Source organism: Malaclemys terrapin, chromosome 1, assembly GCF_027887155.1.
Source record: "Malaclemys terrapin pileata isolate rMalTer1 chromosome 1, rMalTer1.hap1, whole genome shotgun sequence".
Taxonomy (NCBI): Eukaryota; Metazoa; Chordata; order Testudines; family Emydidae; genus Malaclemys; species Malaclemys terrapin.
The window spans coordinates 267,800,723-267,819,627 of NC_071505.1; the positions used below are offsets into that span (position 1 = coordinate 267,800,723).

Genomic DNA, 18,905 nt, shown 5'->3' on the forward strand with positions numbered 1-18,905 from the left:
TAGGTGCAAATTAGTAACTGGTTTAAACAAGTTCATTAGTTTCAGGCGATACAGGTAATTTCTTAAAACGATGGACCCTGTTCATGAAAAATTATCAGATTTATAAAACTTTAGTAGCACCTGCTACATTGCCTGATACAATAACTCCATACTTAACATCTCCCAGTTAATGTTGTTTCATTGTTACATTACTGATCAATTCGAAAACATGCTCGTTTAAAGTTATGCAATGCTCCCTTATAATGTTGTTTGGCAGCCACCTGCTTTGTTCACTGCTTACAGGAAGAGCAGCCTATTGGAGCTAGCTGGTGGGGGCTTGGAACCAGGAGGGACTGGCAGCCCCCCTATCAGTTCCCCTAAGTTCCCTGTGCACCAGTCATCCAGCAGGCTATCAATTGCTGGGCAGTTCAGGTGTCCCTCCCACCACTGCCGTGTGCTGCGCCTGCCCTCTGCCTTGGAGCTGCTCCCAGGAGCCTCCTGCTTGCTGTGCAGGGGGTGGGAGGGGAAGAGGGGCACTCATGTCAGGGAGTCCCCCTCCCCCCGCTCCTGTACCCCATCTCCACAGAGCAGGGGGGGAGAGGACAGGGCTCAGGATGGAGGGATCTTGCTGGCAGCAGCTGTCATCTCAACTTGCCGATCTACTTAAAAAGGCAGTGTACTTAAAGGGGCAATGCATGTCTCTCTCTCACACACATGGTGTGTGTCTCTGTCTCTCTCGCTTTCACACACACACACACACACCCACCCACCCTCTCTCTCCCGGCACTTTGGCAAATGGAGGGAGTGGTGCACGCCAGTGGGATAGCATAGGTTCATCATCACGTTCAGTTTCCGCAGGGAATGTTTGCAGCTAGTGCCATGTGTCTATTGTGTCTCCTCCCTCCATTCATGCTGCCTAACAACGATGTGTTAACTCTTGAGAGCTCAGCCGAGTGTTAATTCATCATTTAGCAGCAAGGCATTCCCTGGGAAATATCCCACCCTGTTCCACCCTCTGACTCCACCACCTCAACCAAGCTTCACAATCATCATTGCTGTGTACAGTATTGTTTAAAAATTATACTGTGTGTGTGTGTGTGTGTGTGTATATATATGTATAATTAATATATACCTCTACCCCAATATAACGCTGTCCTTGGGAGCCAAAAAATCTTACCACATTATGGGTGAAACCGCGTTATATCGAACTTGCTTTGATCTGACAGAGCGCGTAGCCCTGCCCCACCGGAGTGCTGCTTTACTGAGTTTTATCCGAATTCATGTTATATCGGATCGCATTATATCAGGGTAAAGGTGTATATATAGATTAGATTAGATATAGTCTTTTGTCTGGCGAAAAAAATTTCCCTGAACCCTAACCCCCTCTATTTACATTAATTCTTATAGGGAAATTGGATTCGCTTAACATCATTTCGCTTAAAGTAGCATTTTTCAGGAACATAACTACAACGTTAAGCAAGGAGTTACGGTACTACTGTAATTCTCTAGATATTGCCAAACGTATTTCAATTATTAGCCCCTATGGCAAATTCCAGAGAATTTAAAAGAAAATTATATTTCTAAACGTTTTTAAACTGTTCAATAAAATTGAATCCCTCCTCCACAATTCTGTAGGCTGGTTGCAAAAAATCTGTAGACAGGATATCATTCTCTTTTTAGAGTATAGGCTCTGTGCAGAGAGGAATGAAGGTGTTGCTAAGGAGTCCTGAAAGAGTAACCCTTGGAGCAGTCATGCTCAGGAGGTTTTAACTGAATGTTATTACTTTACAGTCTTTTTGTTGTTGTTTAAAGCCAAACTCCAGGAAAAATTTGTTTAGACTTTACATACTATGTGGATTGAGTCCATAAAGCAGTTTGTGGAAGGTGCCTGCTCACCATCCCTTTGCAGAATCAGGTCTTAGAAATAACAACATCGCTTTTTGAAATGAAGGTGACTTTATTAAAAAAAAATTGTAAAAACATTTCAAAACAGCAAGTACTATTGATACTGATGATAAAAGGGAAAATATCAGTAGGTATTCCTCATTCAGACTATTGCACACTGTTTTGTATTGTCCATTGAAATTGTTAATAAAATAATTTTCCTTTTATTTTCTTTTAAAGAGATTCTGAAGATAGGTAAACATTCCTAAAAATGACTTTATTTCTTCCTGTTAGAGTTCATCTTTGGCCTGTAATTAAGAAGGAAATATATTAACTACTGCAGTTTTAACAGTCAATATAGTCTTGTATATCTTGCTTTAATTCAATGATCCTTTCCCTTTCTATAGAGACAGAAAGGAACAATTCCTCTTTGGCCACTGTTTCAGCCCACAGATTCAAACAGTGGCTGCAGCTTCTCCATGTCCTTTATTGGCCACTGTATCCAAGTAAGTGCAGGTTGGTTTGTTTCCTCCCTCTACCCTGGCTTATTTGTGGCTGACAGACACTCTTTGAAGTATGCAGGGCAGAGTGGGAGGAGGGTCCTGAATGTCTGCTGTATCCTCAAACCTCCACTCACAACAGGGTCTATGCGATACAGAATTCCTTGTCTGTGCCAGCCACAGCTGAGTGGGTCTGACTTAATGAATTGGGATATGCTTCCAAACAACTTACTATAAATTAGCTATTAACTTTTAGAGTCATTTAGTTTACTCTCACAAATATTTATTTATTTCTGAAAACGTGTGACCACTGAGGCAATCCATTTTCAAGGAAATTATTCTCACTGCCAGGGCTCTTATTTATTCTACAGGAATTATAAAAACACTCTTTCAGTGGTTGGTTATCAGCAGTTTTACAAACCAGTACATTTAAAATAATATTACAAAAATCCAGAAAAGATTAAATTAAAAATGGAAACCTTGACACTTCTGGCTTTTTTTGACTTTCACAGACAAAATTATTGCCTTTCTGAAACTGTTCTGTTCTATTAGTGTTCTTTACCCAGGGCCAGCTCCAAGTTTTTTGCCACCCCAAGCAAAAAAATGTTCCCGTGGCCCTCCCCCCCCGGCCCCACCCTTTCCCCGCCCCATTCCAACCCCTTCCCAAATCCCCGGCCCTGCCTCCTCCCCCGGGCGCGCTGCATTTCCCCTCCTACTCCCTCCCTCCCAGGCTTGTAAACCTGGGGGAGGGGGGACAGAGGAACTGCCCCCCACTGCCACAGCTCACCTCCGCTCCGCCTGCTCCCCTGAGCGGGCCGCCGCCGCTCCGCTTCTCCCCCCTCCCTCTCTCCCAAGCTTGCTGCGTGACTCAGCTGTTTTGCGGCAAGCCTGGGAGGGAGGGAGGGAGAAGCAGAGTGGCGGCGCGCTCGGAGGAGGAGGCGGAGATGAGTTGGGGGGGGAGCAGTTCCTCTGCCCCCGCCCCCAGGGTTACTTCCTGCGGCCCTCCCTGCACCCCCCACCGCCGCTCACCTCACTCCGCCTGCTCCCCGAGTGCACTACCACCGCTCCGCTTCTCCCCCCTCCCTTCCTCCCAGGCTTGCTGCAAAACAGCTGATTCACGCAGCAAGCCTGGGAGGGAGGGGGGAGAAGCGGAGCGGCGGCGGCCCGCTCAGGGGAGCAGGCAGAGCGGAGGTGAGCTGTGGCAGTGGGGGGCAGACGAACTGCCCCCCCCCCAGGGTTACTTCCTGTGGCCCTCCCCGTGCCCCCCCACCGCTGCAGCTCACCTCCACTCAGGCCCGGATCCCGGCTTTTTGTGCCCCAAGTGCAAAAAAAAAAAAAAAAAGGAGCTGGAGCGCCACCTCTTGGAAAGTGCTGCCCCAAGCACATGCTTGGAGCGCTGTTGCCTAGAGCCAGCCCTGTCTCTACCTTATGGTGTTGCCCCAGGGATTTCACAGGAGTTAGTTCTCAGTTAACTGTTTTTCAGCAGCAGTTTTCAGCTGCTTAGTTGGTGCAAATACACAATTTTAAAAATAAAAAAGAAAAATGTAGCCCACCTACAATCCCATTAGTTATCAGAATTTGAATGAAACTCATCTTGAGCCCTGATGATGTTGGGTGCTGGACACATTCAGCTCCCACTCAATTAAATAGGAATTGAGGACATTCAGCATCTTACAGGGTCAGATCTTTGTTGTACAGACCATACCTTCTTTCTGTGGCAAGTACATGGAAACAGGTCATCGTCAGGCTGCTCTACCTTCTCCATGCCATCTCTGATTTTTGGCTCACTCACTTGTAAATTGGCGTATTCCTAATTCAAAAAAGAGGAAGGTATTCTTACTCTATTAACGGCCTGTAAAAGCTCACAGCTCAGATCAATAATTTTGTAAGAGTTGTGTGACCAAAGAATCTTCCTTTGCTCTCAGAAAAGCCCACCATATCACAGAGAAGGTAAGCTGATCCTTAACTGCTGTCAGAGATCCCATGTGGTGCCTCACTGAAGTGTCAAAACCTCAGTGCTAATGCACAGACATTTTTAGCTGAGGACAGGGGAATGAGCCTATGCTCTTAGATCATTGCTGAATGCTAGTGTGAGGAACATGGGAACATTTTCTTGTAGATTAGATTGAGATTTATGGGAGCTGGAATGCCTCTCTCAAACTGCCACTCTAACATTAAAGGGATCTTTTAGGGCATAAGCATCACAGAATGTCTACAATCTACTTAATGTTTCCCATTGTTACTCTTTGCTTTCTGACTTCATCTCTGGACTGGCTGATTTCCAGTACCTGTATATTCCTAAATGCTTTCTACATAACCTTTTTTCTAGTAGTCTGACATACTGACCTGGAAAAGTTTGAAATAATAACAGAATACATGATCTCCCATGAGGTTATTTCTTGCAAATTCTTGCCCCAATTTTGCAATATTCCTTGCCTGTCAAAGAAAAGGAAAATCCTGATATAGGAACATTTCTGGAGATGGTAGCAGTGATTCTGAAATGTAACACAATATGTGCAGTTTTAGTAATTAGCCGTCCAATTTTGTAGACAAGTGTTTAAGTACCACCATGGTGACTGCTCCATAAAATAATAAGTAAACCTTTATTACTGATAACATGCGAGGGAGACGGAAAATTGACATATTCTTAATGTTGAAAGAAAGGTGTTCTTACTATGTAAATACATCTTTAATTTATCAAAAACTCAAATAATTTTCAAATTAATGACTGTAGAAGAATACGCAAGCTAAATATGTTTTGCTTCCCCATTGGTATAATATGCGACACTCATTCTTAAGACCTGCTAATGTTTTGTTTGTTTTTAAACAAATTAACTTGTAGTCACCTACTTTTAGTTTGTCAGGAAATGTTTCTCAGTGATTTAATATAGATTTACCTCTTCATCATGATCTTTTGCCCACTGTAGCTTCTCCAGTAGGTCACTCAGGTCATTTTTAAATGGAATGTAGTGTTTCCAGGGCTGCAGCTCATTATAAAAATGTTCATAGTAGAAGGAGTCTTGCTTCAGTACTACACTGTTTCCTGCTAACAGGTAAGGCAATCTGTATGCAGCTACTGTGCCATCAATATTAATTTGATATTTATACTGCAAAAAACATACAAGAATTGATTAATAAACATTTTAAAAACAGGTAGCTGGGATTGGTTTTGTGGAGTTTTTTTATTCTGAGAATATTAAATGCGGGGGGCTTGCTCATTTTAAGACATGCAGATTATGCCAGACAGGCATTGCATTTTAGGTAATCTTTATTGTTAATAAGCAGATGAGATTAGTTCCACTGGCTAAATATATTGTATTGGGAGGAGCTATGATCACCAGTGAGAACAGAGGAACAATAAAATGGAATCTAGAGATTAAATTGGACAGAAAGTTCCTATAAAACCTCAAAATCTAAGTCAAAGCTGATAATCATAAACAGGTTGTGCCTGAAAAGTTAAGTATTTTAATATATATGTATAATATGTACAAAGACGGTAGGCGGGAGGAGGAAAATTCTCAAACACTGGTGAGTTAAGTCTGCAAGAAGGTCTAAATAGCAGTTTATGTCCTACCTTGAAAAAATCAAAAAATGAAATATGCTTCACAATGGGACCATAAAGGCTTTCATCGTGTTTAAAAAAGAAAAAGTTTGTGAAAGCAGCATCTATGATATCTGGATATTTTCTACTGAGTTTTACAAGTTCAAGCCTCTCTTTGCGGCTGTCACGTCCCCTCCAAATTGCTGTAGTATTCTTGTCTTCCCAGGGTGGCCCAGTGTTGGCCTGGACAGACATCATGTCCAGGCTGACTCTAGATGTCAGGAGAGAACAAGTGATTTCAGAAAAGAAGACTCTTGAAGTTTTCATGCACCAGTCTTTTAAAATATTATTGTAATACAATTCTGGACCCGATTCTCCCTCAACAGTTATACACCACGTTTCCACTGATTTCAATGGTGTTATTCAAAAAAGTTTACAATCTAAGAAGACAGATGACATACAAAGGCAGGGTTATAATCAAATAGATGTTTGTAAACTTTTTATGATTGTAATAGATAAAATAAGTGCCAACAAACCCCATCTGACTCTCAAGCCACCATTCATTAGTTGATATCTTACAGACATTATGCCACAGGTGGATCTTGAGGAAAGATTTGAAGGAGGAAGACATTAGTGGCTTTCTGGGTCAGTGCAGAGAAGCATTCTATGCAGCATGGAAGAAGGTATGGAGATGGCTGTGAGAGAGGCTGACAAAGGGTGTATGAGGGTGCTTTCTTTGCCAGAGTGAAGGAGACAGCAAGAAGGTGCTGCAGTAAGATATCAGAATGCACAAATAAAGAGGGACAGACCTGTGAAGGGTCTTGATAAGGACAAGAAGGGTGAACTGAATGCAGTGAAATAGTGTGAGCTGGGGGAAGGATTCAAATGGATTCAGAGTCACGGACAAGAAACATCATCTTAAAAACTGGTTTTCTATGGTTCTGAAGAGGCAACATAGGTGTTAGGGAGGCCTGAGAAGAGGATCTTACAGTAATCAAGATGCGAGATGAAGGCCTACGTGAGAGTTTTGGCTATATGTATTTTAAAAGAAGAATCATAGACTCATAGAAGATTAGGGTTGGAAGAGACCTCAGGAGGTCATCTAGTCCAAACCCCTGCTCAAAGCAGGACCAAAACCAACTAAATCATCCCAGCCAGGGCTTTGTCAAGCTGGGCCTTAAAAACCTCTAAGGATGGAGATTCCACCACCTCCCTAGGTAACCCATTCCAGTGCTTCACCACCCTCCTAGTGAAATAGTGTTTCCTAATATCCAACCCAGACCTCCCCCACTACAATTTGAGACCATTGCTCCTTGTTCTGTCATTTGCCACCACTGAGAACAGCCTAGCTACATCCTCTTTGGAACTCCCCCTTCAGGTAGCTGAAGGTCGCTATCAAATCCCCCCTCACTCTTCTCTTCTGCAAACTAAACAAGCCCAGTTCCCTCAGCCTCTCCTCGTAAGTCATGTGCCCCAGCCCCCTGATCATTTTCGTTGCCCTCTGCTGGACTCGCTCCAATTTGTCCACATCCTTTCTGTAGTGGGGGGCCCAAAACTGGACACAATACTCCAGATGTGGCCGCTCCAGTGCCAAATAGAGGGGAATAATCACTTCCCTTGATCTGCTGGCAATGCTCCTACTAATGCAGCTCAATATGTCTTTAGCCTTCTTGGCAACAAGGGCACACTATTGACTCATATCCAGCTTCTCATCCACTGTAATCCCCATGTCCTTTTCTGCATAACTGCTGCTTAGCCAGTCGTTCCCCAGCCTGTAGCAGTGCATGGGATTCTTCCCTCCTAAGTGCAGGACTCTGCACTTGTCCTTGTTGAACCTCATCAGATTTCTTTTGGCCCAATCCTCCAATTCGTCTAGGTCACTCTGTACCCTATCCCTACCCTCCAGCATATCTACCTCTCCCCCGAGTTTAGTGTCATCTGCAAACTTGCTGAGAGTGCAGTTCATCCCATCATCCAGATCATTAATAAAGATGTTGAACAAAACCGGCCCCAGGACCGACCCCTGGGGCACTCGGGTATCTTAGAAATGTTATGGAGAGAGAAGCAGCAGGATTTGCAGAAAGCCTGAATATGCAGGGAAGAGTTGAAGACAACCCTTCTCAGGATACGATCATGAGTAGTGAGGAGACAGATAGAGGTGTCATGAGTAACAAAATACATTTTTAGTGTTTTTGATTGGACTACATTTGGTCTCTGGTTTCTGAAATAGGACATTGAAGGAATACAACAATTATGTAAAGGATAAAATAGCTAAATTTAGACATTCAGTATACCTTATCTGGTCTAAAATGGTGTTTCAGTGTCCACATAGAAATTAATTTGAATAAATACATAGTACAACAATTATTGAAGTATTGGTAATGTTAAGAGTCTATTGGAAGCTCATTCACTCATATTTAGTGCTTTGTGAAAAATTTACATAGTTTCTTACCGGCCCATAGTTTCTAAAACTGAGTCCGTCAAATCATAGGTTGGCATCACAATGTCTTTTGATTCAGTGGATCCACACCATGAGAAGATGGGATGAAGGTTCTGAGTAGATTTCTTTTTCTCTAAAGGCCAATCCCCTAAATTAACAAAAAACTCTACATCTGGCATTTTCACCTAAAAGAAGACAAATGATAGTGTTGATGTGTTAGTGTGTATTGTATGTGTTAATACATAGGAATACCCTTTTTTTTCCTTGATCAATATGGTATTTGAAATTATGTACAATAAGAGAAGTCTAAGGGAAAAGTTAGGTTCAGGGCTATAATATATTCAAAAACTATAACAATTGCTCATCACGCTTCAGGAATGCTATTCACAGAAATCCATGTTTTAACTATCTCTATTATCGGGTCAGAAAACAAAGCAGCTTATAACAAATTAGTTTTCAAAAGGAATCACACAAAAGCTACTCTTCTAGATATAACAAGCATCCTCTCTCCTTGTTCATGATGCTCAGGTCTTTGTATATACACCTCTACCCCGATATAACGCGACCCGATATAACACGAATTCATATATAACGCGGTAAAGCAGCACTCCGGGGGGTGGTGTGGGGGGGTTGCGCACTCCGGCGGATCAAAGCAAGTTCGATATAACGCGGTTTCCCCTATAACGCAGTAAGATTTTTTGGCTCTGAGGACAGCGTTATATCGGGGTAGAGGTGTATTCCAAAACCAAAAACCTCCATTTCAAAAGCTATTAAGGTTGCAAACTGACAGCAGTGTAGTTGTACCATGCTATTTACAAAATCTTACATAGATGGAAATTAATACTTAAGGACTCAATTAATTTTACACTGTCTACATAATAAAACCACATTAGCCTTATTAAATAAAAGATATGCCTATTCCATCACTGTACTATAATGTTAATTCTGACTAAAACTACTGTTCCTTCATCAATGATCACAAAATATAAACAAAAATATCTTCTAAAAATGGATAACAATTATCTACATACACATTAATTACCAATATTGACCAAGTCCCCACGTATATATAATATGCAATTATAAGCACATTACTGCCTCTACATAACGTGTGCATATGTAAAACTTTTCTTAAATGCTTTGTTGTTCAGACCAGCAAGATAATTAATTTCGCTGTGGCTCATCCACATTGCAACATGTCTTGATTCCTCTGCTGTCCAAGCGTTAGAAACATTAGGTTTCTGACTCAGCTTACATTCAGAGACAGAGATAGAAACTAATCCTCTGCCAGATATCAAGTAAGGTTTATACACCCTCTCATATGGTTGAGGAAGGACAGCAAAGTTTATTTTCTCTAACTTGATAACACAGGGAAACCTTTAGCAAGCATTCCCTGTTAAGAACAGGCAGAAAAGCATGGGAGTTCTAGAGGTAGAGAAACAAAGGACCAGTTCTTATTTTCAGTTTACATACAGACACATGGGGTTCTATCTGGCTCTCACTAAAAAAAGGGAGTCTTCACTTCAGAGAGAACTGGAAGGCTGTAATCTTTAGGAATAATCTTTATGAACACAATGCCATCTACTGGTTCTATTCAATAACTGTAATGGACAAGCTATAAACTACATATTATCAGTGTTTACATTTTCAGACCACAGAGTCATTTGGGGGCTAATTTTCTCCTTCAACACAATAGATTTTTTTGTTCTTCAATCATATTAGCCAATGGAAAAGTTGTATAGAACTGAACAGGGATGAAACAAATAGGATTCTCTAGAAATTTAATTTTGAGTATAGTTGGGGCTGGAAAACCCCCCCCCATAACCTAGGCGCTTATTTAAATTATGGCAGCTTCCCCAAGCTGCCCTCTGAGCAGCAGTGATACTCAGATCTCCACAGTACTATGTGCTGTGACCCCACTCCTGCTGCCCCATCCATGCCCCCTATGCAAGGGCTTACTAGGCAGTCCTCAAAAGATAGCGTGTGGTAGTGCTTTGTGGTTTCTCCACTGGGGGACATCTTCCCCAGCCTCTCTTTGTCTCTGGCCTCTTTCCACAGTGTATAGAATTTAATAGAGAATTATATAAATTCCCTAAGGTTTGTTTAAATCATCCTACAAAATGTATTAGCAGTGATATAATTCTCTGTTAAATCCTATAGGATGGTTCACAAAGCCTATGGACAATTGTTTTCTATTAAATCCTATATAGGCCTTTGTCATAAGGTCTAGCTGCCTAATTAATATTTGAGAGACAAGGTCGGTGAGGTAATATCTTTTATTGGACCAGCTTCTGCTCGTGAGAGAGAGACAAGCTTTCGAGCTTACACCGAGCTCCTCTTCAGGTCTGGAAAATGTACACCGAGTGTCACAGTTAAATAGAAGGTGGAAGCAATCATTTAGCATAAGTAGTTAGCATGTAAGAGACCATTCAAGGTGAAGTGGCATCTTAACATCTCTGCTGTCATAGAACAAAAAAAGGGGGACTACTGGGTTACAGATTGTTGTAATAAGCCATAAATCCAATGTATTTATTAACTCCATGATTTTCAATGTCTAGCAAACTTAATTTAAGCTCCCAGGGAAGGTGTTGTGCAGGTTTTATTTGAGGACGAGGACTGAGGGGTCAGATATGGAGTGATCTTTTTGTGAAAAGTGTTGACCCACAGGTTGATCTGAGGAGAGAGTCCAGAATACATATCCTTAACACACTCTGTGTAAGCTCGAAAGCTTGTCTCTTTCACCAACAGAAGTTGGTCCAATAAAAGATATTACCTCACCTACCTCGTCTCTCTAATGTTCTGGGACCAGCACAGCTAAAACAACATTGCAGATAATTAACATTTGTAAGTTACATTCTGCAGACTAATCGAAGAGCATACCAGAACATCCAACTTCATTAGGAACAATCCTGCTAGCTTATGACTTATTAATGTGAAAGTAATAAAAATAAGAAAACAAGAACAGTGGTGTTTTCTTTATTGTTGCGGAGGCATCAACAAAACTGTAATAAAGATTTCAGGGAATGTTTTGATATTTAAACACGATCATATACAATATATAAAACTAATATATACTCACTTTTCTAGTCAAAGAAAGTAGTATAGCGTCCATGAAAATCCTGAAACCTACATGCTCACCATGGGTCCTTATATAAACCTAAAAATAATCCAAAAGTTATTGCATTAGTGTTTTTGCTTGGGGGAAAAATACATTATTGGAGCTTACCTGTTTCACAGTAAACAATCAGACAGATTGTATGGCTTCACCTTTATATAACTTCAAATAATTTTAGGAGGCCTTGGAATGTCCTACCTCTCTGATGAAGCAAAAAAAGGGGTACACATTTTTTGTCCTTTGCAGACACCTTTAAAAATGATCCCCTGTAAACAGAAACTCAACACTTTCAAGCCTGACTCTACTGCATTCCTTTCCTAGATTATGTTCATGGCATACAGACAAGGTAGACAAAAATATAAAATATTCTCTCTGGAAGGTTGCGATGTAACACTACTTTATTTCTAGGAATCCAAAACTTTAACACACAAAAGAACCAAAAACAGAGAGAAAGAAGGCAGGCTGCACAACTAGAGAGGCACAACCCACCCTATCTTGTGCTAGGTTGGTTCTTTGACTGACTGCACACGATTGCATGCTTCCCTATAAAGCCCCCTAATGTGCAAGCAGGGCTAGCAAACACCTTACATTTAAACTGCTAGCTTGTAATTTTAGCACAGTTTCCAATACACCACTAGAAGCTCTTCTGAAATTAGTAGAGTTTTGTTAGCAAGAGTTGAGGATTCTGAGACCACCACACCATACAAAATTGATTAGTATTCAAAACTCTTGTAAAGCCTAGTGGACAGGAAACTGAACCGGGAGTCAGGACGTTTGGGTATACTCCTAACTCTACTATTGATCTGCTGTGTGACTGTGGGCAAAGTAATTTGCCTTTCTGTGTTTCGACTGCCCCATCTATAACATGGATGTAAAACACCTTACAAAGGAAGGAAGTATTGAGTTTGACAGATGAAAAACACTATATAAGAGTTAAATATTATATTTGAGGGATAATGAAGCAACAATGGAGGTGTGAGAGCTTCTCAAAGAAAAGGTCAAAAGAATCCTTTATAATGGAAAGTGCTAACCAGCCTAAATATATGACTAGCTAGAAGCCTCCTTTTAATACTTCAGCTAAATCACATACCGTACCTTGTTATCTTTTATGGTATAGTGACACAAGCTCTGTCTTTGTCCAAACCGTTGTGGAATTTCCTTTGCAATCTTATCTGGATCAACAGTGGGAAAATGTGCTAGGTCTCTCTGAATCTGTGGAATGGCTTGAGGGCAGCTCATATCTTCCAGCCATGCAGTGCTGTCTTCGTGAGGGCAGTCACAATTCTCATGGTAAACAGGGCCTGTTGTATACACCACAAATTTTTAGATTATTTTAATGTGCAACACAGACAAGATATTGAATTCAGAAGTTAGTTACCCTGGACTTTGATACAAATTCAGAGGTGAATCAGTATAATATAATGTAAGTTACACTTTGTTCCAGCCCCCTTAGCGTGTAAATTAGACTCTTAGGCCCTTGTCTACAAAGGGGAAATGGAACAGCATAACTGTTCTGGTATAATTTAGCTATTCAGGAATAACTGCGCCGTATGGATACTCAGGTTCTTTTATTCTGAACAATCTCCTGCCTGAGGCCCAGAGTTATCCTGAAACTAGGGGAAGATAGGCGTTTGCCTGCCTGTCTTGCCTGATGTGGGCAGAAGAGGTGGCAGGTCCCTGTTCAAATCCCTTGTCTTTATCAGGCGACAGGGGACCTGAACTAGTGGTATCTCATATCCCAGTTGAATACCCTGCCTATTGGGCTAATGGTTAAAAGGAGGGCTTGGTCCTCCTAATTGTCATTTTGTGTGGAGTTAGGCAGCCTCTGAGCATGCCTACCAGATTGGCCGCTGCAGGCAAGATACACATGCTTGTCTTTCCCAATCTGTGGATCACTCTGGCCCCTAGGTGGGAGATAGATGTCTGGATGCCTTGAGTGAGGCAGCAGTGTACATGTTCAGAGGCAGAAACATAGGCACCTAGGGAATTTTTACACAAAAGCTTAGGTGCTGAAGGTATGTCTATTCAGAGATAAAAAACCCATGGCTGGCCAGGGCAGCTGACTTGGGCTCATGGGGCTCAGGCTCTGGAACTGAAAAATCTCTGTGCAGACATTCGGACTTGGGCTAGAGCCTCAGGTGTAGGACCCTCTACCCTTTCAGGGTCCCAGAGCTTGGGTTCTAGCCCAAGCCCGAATGTCTGTCTACACAGCAACTTTTCAGCCCTAGAACCTGTGGCCCATGAGCCCAAGTCAGCTGATCTGGGCTAGCCATGGCCATGCTGCAGGCTTTTATCCCTGTGTAGACATAGCCTGAGTGAGTTTAGGTGTCTTCAGAGTTCAGGGGAAGCTGAGTGGGGTTTATGGATTGCAGTAGAATCTAAAACTGGGAGTTGGGTGCCTAAGTACCTTTGTGAACCCGAGCCTCGGCAACTTCCAGGATCAGATCCTAGTACTGTAAAGCATTTTGGGCTACAGTTTGTATGAAAAAAAAAAAACACTATGTAAAATAAAGTTGCATCATGTAATTCTTTGTACCTTTTAAAATATATGGAGACTTGGCAACATGTTTGTCTTTGACTTTGATTTCTATCTTCAGGTTTTTGTAGCTTGCATACATTCTGTACCTCACAATGAAGGAGCCATCTTTTCTGTCTAATATCTGCACTCCTATCCGAGTGAACTGCTCATCAGGAGCAGTGATCTTCACCTGGAATGTATTTGCTCCTGGAGAGAAAGTAAACCTACACAGGGAACAAGTACAATCGTGATTAAGAAGGGACTACGTAACAGTTTCCTTAGGGTCTGATCCAATGCCAGTTAAAGTCAATGGAAAGATTGCCATTGACTTTAGTTTAGTGAGAGCTAGATTGTGCAATATTTCCAAGTGCTCAGTGCCCAGATTTTCCAAAGACTTCAGCTCCAATTTAGACACCTAAATAAGGCCTGGATTTTCAAAAGTGCTCAGTAGACAGCAGCTTCCACTGTGGCACCAATGGGCAGATTTCACTAGACCTTAGCACCCAATGTGTTGAGCTCTTATGAAAATCTATCTTCTTATTTTGGTGCCTAAATGAGAGCCAAGCAGTTTTGAAAATCTGTCCCTGAGTGTGAGGTCTGAGCCCTTCTGAAAATTCGGACCATAGTGACTCAACAGACCATTGAGACGTCCTGCCCCGACAAGTGAACTAGTTCAAAGCCAAAGTACCTCCTTGCCCAGTGACATTTCTGCAGATACGAGCTTGTGAGGTAAATGAGCTCTTCTGATTCAGCACTTCTCTCCCTTCTGGTATTAATAAATGAACAGCAATCCTCCCATTCTAGGGTCTTAAAGTGCTTCCCCCTACCTGGGAAATAGGCGTGTACTACTTTTGTGGGGAGGAGGGTAAAGAGACTCTCTCAACATCACATGGAGAGCCAGTGGAAGCAATCAGTCCTATGTATTAACCACAAGACTATCTTTGCAGAGGTTCCTTTTCCTTTCTCTTTCCTTCACCCCTCTCTCTCTTTACTACCAGACCCTTTCTCTCCCACATCCCCTTTTCCATTGGTTCTCTTCCTAGTATGGTAAAGTCTCCCTCTCACTCTTTCCTCTTTCTTTAATTTCTTTCTAACCCCACTGATCCTGTTTACCTCACAAAAAAGCTCACAAAAAAGCAGCAGTACTGGCCACCTATTCCTCTTCACTTCTTGCCCCAATTCATAGAGGTGGTTGTGGAGCAGCAAGAAAAACGGGAGGTGGAAATCTTGGCTGCCTGCTCATAAGCGCCAGTAAATGAGAGTAGGAGCTGAAGACAAAAACTTTTCTTATTACCTGCAGCACTACTTATGAGTGACATTTCAACTGACATGAGTGACCAAGTGACTGTGCCCTCCAGATGAGTGACACTGAGTAGGTATGGAAACTGTAAGAATAAGTTTCACTTTGCAAATTTTACACTTTGGTAACTTTACAGCTACTGAACCAAATTTCTTCAAATTTGGCTTGCTTTGTAGGTCTTATGGAAAGATATATAGTCTTTAATAACAGATGTGGGAAAAAGAATTGAGTACAACATCTAAACATTTGAAGATATCTCTTGTTTATACAGGAAGTCAGAATATCTCAAATATAAATCTCAGGATAGAAATAGAAGAACTTTAGGAGTGTCCCATAAATAGAAAAAATGTTTACGGGAGTTTGCTCAAACTTTAAAAAGAACTTCACAATATATAGACACCAAATCTAGAAAAATTCAGCCTAAAAGTGAATGGCTTGGAAAGTTATGAATTCAGGGAACAGTTTTACAACTGTAACAATGGTATGTGCTACCAGGTATTAAACGAGATTGTCCATCTCCACTTCTTTGATCAAATCTATGCTGTGTATGAAGGATGTGGGCTACCAGAGCTAAAAGGGACAGCTTTTTAGCATCATCCCTTCCCAGTACCTCACTAAAATACTAGGAACTCTACAGAGTGTGGGGGTTTGGCTAGGGTTTGGCTGTCTGTGACAAGGTGGCATTCTTCACCCTGGCAACCTTGAGGGAATCCCCACATAAGATAATGTTAATCTCATTGTTGTTACTTTACATGGATTCCCCACTCTGTTGAATGAAACTGTACATTCTCCTTGGGAAGGGGTATGTGGATAGCAACCTGTAGGGACGCAATGGCAGCTTGGGTCCTTTAGAAGCTGTGCTCTGTTAAAGAAGGGGAAGGGTCTGGGAAGCAGTGCCAAAGTATACAGATTCTCTGTTCAAATGGATCTGGCCTCCTCAGATTTTAGGGAATTTGCAAGTTTAAGGGGCTGAGGAGATTTTCAAAGCAATAAATGACATTTAGATACCGAACTCCCACTGACATTTAACGGGAGTTAGACAACTAGCTGCCTTTGGTGCCTCTGAAAATTTCCTCCAGTCCCTCTGCCAGTTCCATGAGGGGATAGAGGGAACAAGCCCTACCTCTTCATGGAATATTTTGGTGAAAATGCCACAAGTGGCAAGTCATGGGTTTTTCCTGTCTAGAGATGATCTGGCTCACTAATTTCAATCTTTGAATTAAGCTTTAGGTTGTCTCAAAACGTTACTAGGTTTCTTTAATGTTCTATACAGTATTTAATAAGCAATTATTTTAAATGGATTCACAGATCTGATACTTACATGTTTGTGGGGATTACTGGTTTGTGTTACAATGGAAAGAAGCAGGAAAGTCTAGAGGTCACACCATAACTTAATCTGACCAGTTTATTATATATATAGGCTTGACAAGGGAGAATTAGCTGTAACTTGTTTGCTGGGCCAAGATGCTTCTATTTTGTCTGTAACCCAATTTTCATTTTCTTTCCCCATTTCACATCCTGTATGATGCCTTGAGGTGAAATGGCAATTTTTATATTAGGGCAATGGAGCAGGAGATTTTGAAAAGATCGTCATAGGTTTTTTAAACATATATTATTTTTTCTTACTGTGGATAATATCCCAACGGAAGCTTAAAAATAAAATCTCAGGGCCAAATTAACTGCTGGTGGACAGGGGAGGGAGGTGCAACTCAAATGATGTCTATGGAATCACAGCTTTATGTGCCAACAGGGATTCTTGAATCTTTATTGAATATTTTTCCTTCATGTATTGTGCAAGTACACTGATTTCCAGGAGAAAGGTCTGCTGGAATTCATTTAATTAAAATAACATTAGAGCATTTTGACACATGACAATTAAACAAAGTTTACAAAGAGATATAAGGCATAAAAATATAAGTCAGATTTGGGGCCTTCAACATTAATATCCTTTTCTGCAAGAAAGGCAAATTAAGCAGCTTTCTTAATTAAATAACAAGAGAGCCAATATATACAGGTTTCAGAGTAGCAGCCGGCATACCCATGTGGCTCTGAAGAGAGGGTAAGGCCAGTTCTACTGGTGATGTACAAAACACAATGGAATGTAATCTAGATGTGCGGGGTCTGGCTCTGCAGTGTAACTGGAGGAAAAGTAGTAAAAGTTATTTTGTCAAGGAAATCCTGTAGGTATGACTTGGACCTAGATCCTCAGAACACTTAAGCATGTGTGTAATTTGAGTAAAGTTGCACAATGCTTAAATATTTCTGGGGAAAGGGCCTTGGGAATGCCAGCGAGGGAACATAGTCATTTCTAATTTTAAATTCAGATACTGTGGGGTTGGGAGCCTCATGACCTGTGAAGTAAGAAAATGCCATTTTTAAACTCGAACATCTTTTTGGCCATAAACACAATTTAAAGTTGCTATGATAAGGTGCTGTCATGCTTACCTCTGCCCGTCAGTGTCCAAAGCCTGAACATAAAAATATCGAGCAGGGAGCACAACATCTGCTCTCAGACCAGGTCCCCATATTAAACTGTTCTCCGGACTCAGCTGGTTTCCTCCACCCGATATAGTGAACACGGGAATTGTTCCAAGCGTTAAGTAACAAAGCAGCCAAATGCTAAACATTTACAAGATTTCCTCTTCAGGAAAAAACACAAACAAGAAGACAGGCCAAGCTGCAGAGAAGGGGTAGAAAACGTGTGCTAAAGTGTAACTTGTGTCTCAGTTACGGCTGCAATCACATCTGCTCAGTTACACATCTGCCTTGACTTAGCGTTAACTTGTTTGTTTCAAAGAAGTCTTGAATATTTCCACTTCCCCCCTAAGCAAACTACAACGGAGAAGCTAGTTAACTACATTAGTTACCACAGAGTAGACACAATCAGGAGCTGCTACCGTGTCCCTGTTTCTTTGTCTCTGTGTGTATCGATTCTTCTGCCTTTAACCCTGGAGCTGGAACAGCATCTTCGGGTTAACCCTATCGTCAGTCTGAGCGGGCAGGAGAGGAAAGGGGATTGTTTCATTGGTCCAACAAAACTTCTTCCGAATGAATAATGATATTGTCTCACTTCCCAGGCTGAGCAGTAATGCTGGGAAATGTAGTCCAGCAACAAGAATCACAGCAGTCTTGTACCTCACCACTCACACTCATTACCAGTATGGTTTGGGCGGGGGAGAGAACCTTCACGCTGTTTCAAACAAGAGTGCAGACATTTGCAGCGTACTGCAAGTACAAATTTAAATGGCACACTGTCAGCTTAAAACTTACACTTCTGTCCGAAAATGTACCTATTATTGCCTGTGAGTAACACACAAGGTTACAAGTGAAAGATTTTTTAAATTAACGTTTTCAATGTGTTTACTTTATGTATTTAGCATCATATTGTATGTACATAGCTTCTCTGTTTCCTTTATAGTCCATAGTTAGGGCTAGATCCACTTATACTCAGTGCTACAACACCTAAATTTAGGTGTCCTGTTGCCTAATGGAATCCACAACCCTGAGTTAGGGATGCACAGGGAGAATGAGGTGCCTAGGAATGGCAAAAGCCAGCAAAGCTGAGCAGGGAGCCACTCAAGCTAGCCAATAGGGAATGCCCAGGAAAGGAGTTTTGCCTACATCTCCT

At 41.6% G+C, this 18,905-nt stretch overlaps 1 protein-coding gene across 2 annotated transcripts; it reads right to left on the reverse strand.

Annotated features, from left to right (window-relative positions):
- Nucleotides 1-1,922: 1,922 nt before the first annotated feature.
- On the reverse strand, nucleotides 1,923-18,295 carry POGLUT2 (protein O-glucosyltransferase 2). 2 transcript variants are annotated; one of them, XM_054019978.1, is made up of 11 exons: nucleotides 18,145-18,295; nucleotides 17,723-17,954; nucleotides 13,996-14,201; nucleotides 12,555-12,760; nucleotides 11,424-11,501; nucleotides 8,357-8,529; nucleotides 5,938-6,175; nucleotides 5,261-5,470; nucleotides 4,710-4,799; nucleotides 4,069-4,173; nucleotides 1,923-2,171 (listed from the first exon to the last, which is right to left on the reverse strand). In XM_054019978.1, the coding sequence occupies exons 2-11, from the start codon at nucleotides 17,902-17,904 to the stop codon at nucleotides 2,154-2,156; spliced, it is 1,506 nt and encodes a 501-aa protein (XP_053875953.1). In that variant the 5' UTR covers nucleotides 17,905-17,954; nucleotides 18,145-18,295; the 3' UTR covers nucleotides 1,923-2,153. The 2 variants fall into 2 exon arrangements, with proteins under 2 accessions (XP_053875953.1, XP_053876730.1); XM_054020755.1 differs by lacking the exon at nucleotides 17,723-17,954 and having other exon boundaries at nucleotides 18,145-18,294.
- Nucleotides 18,296-18,905: the final 610 nt, after the last annotated feature.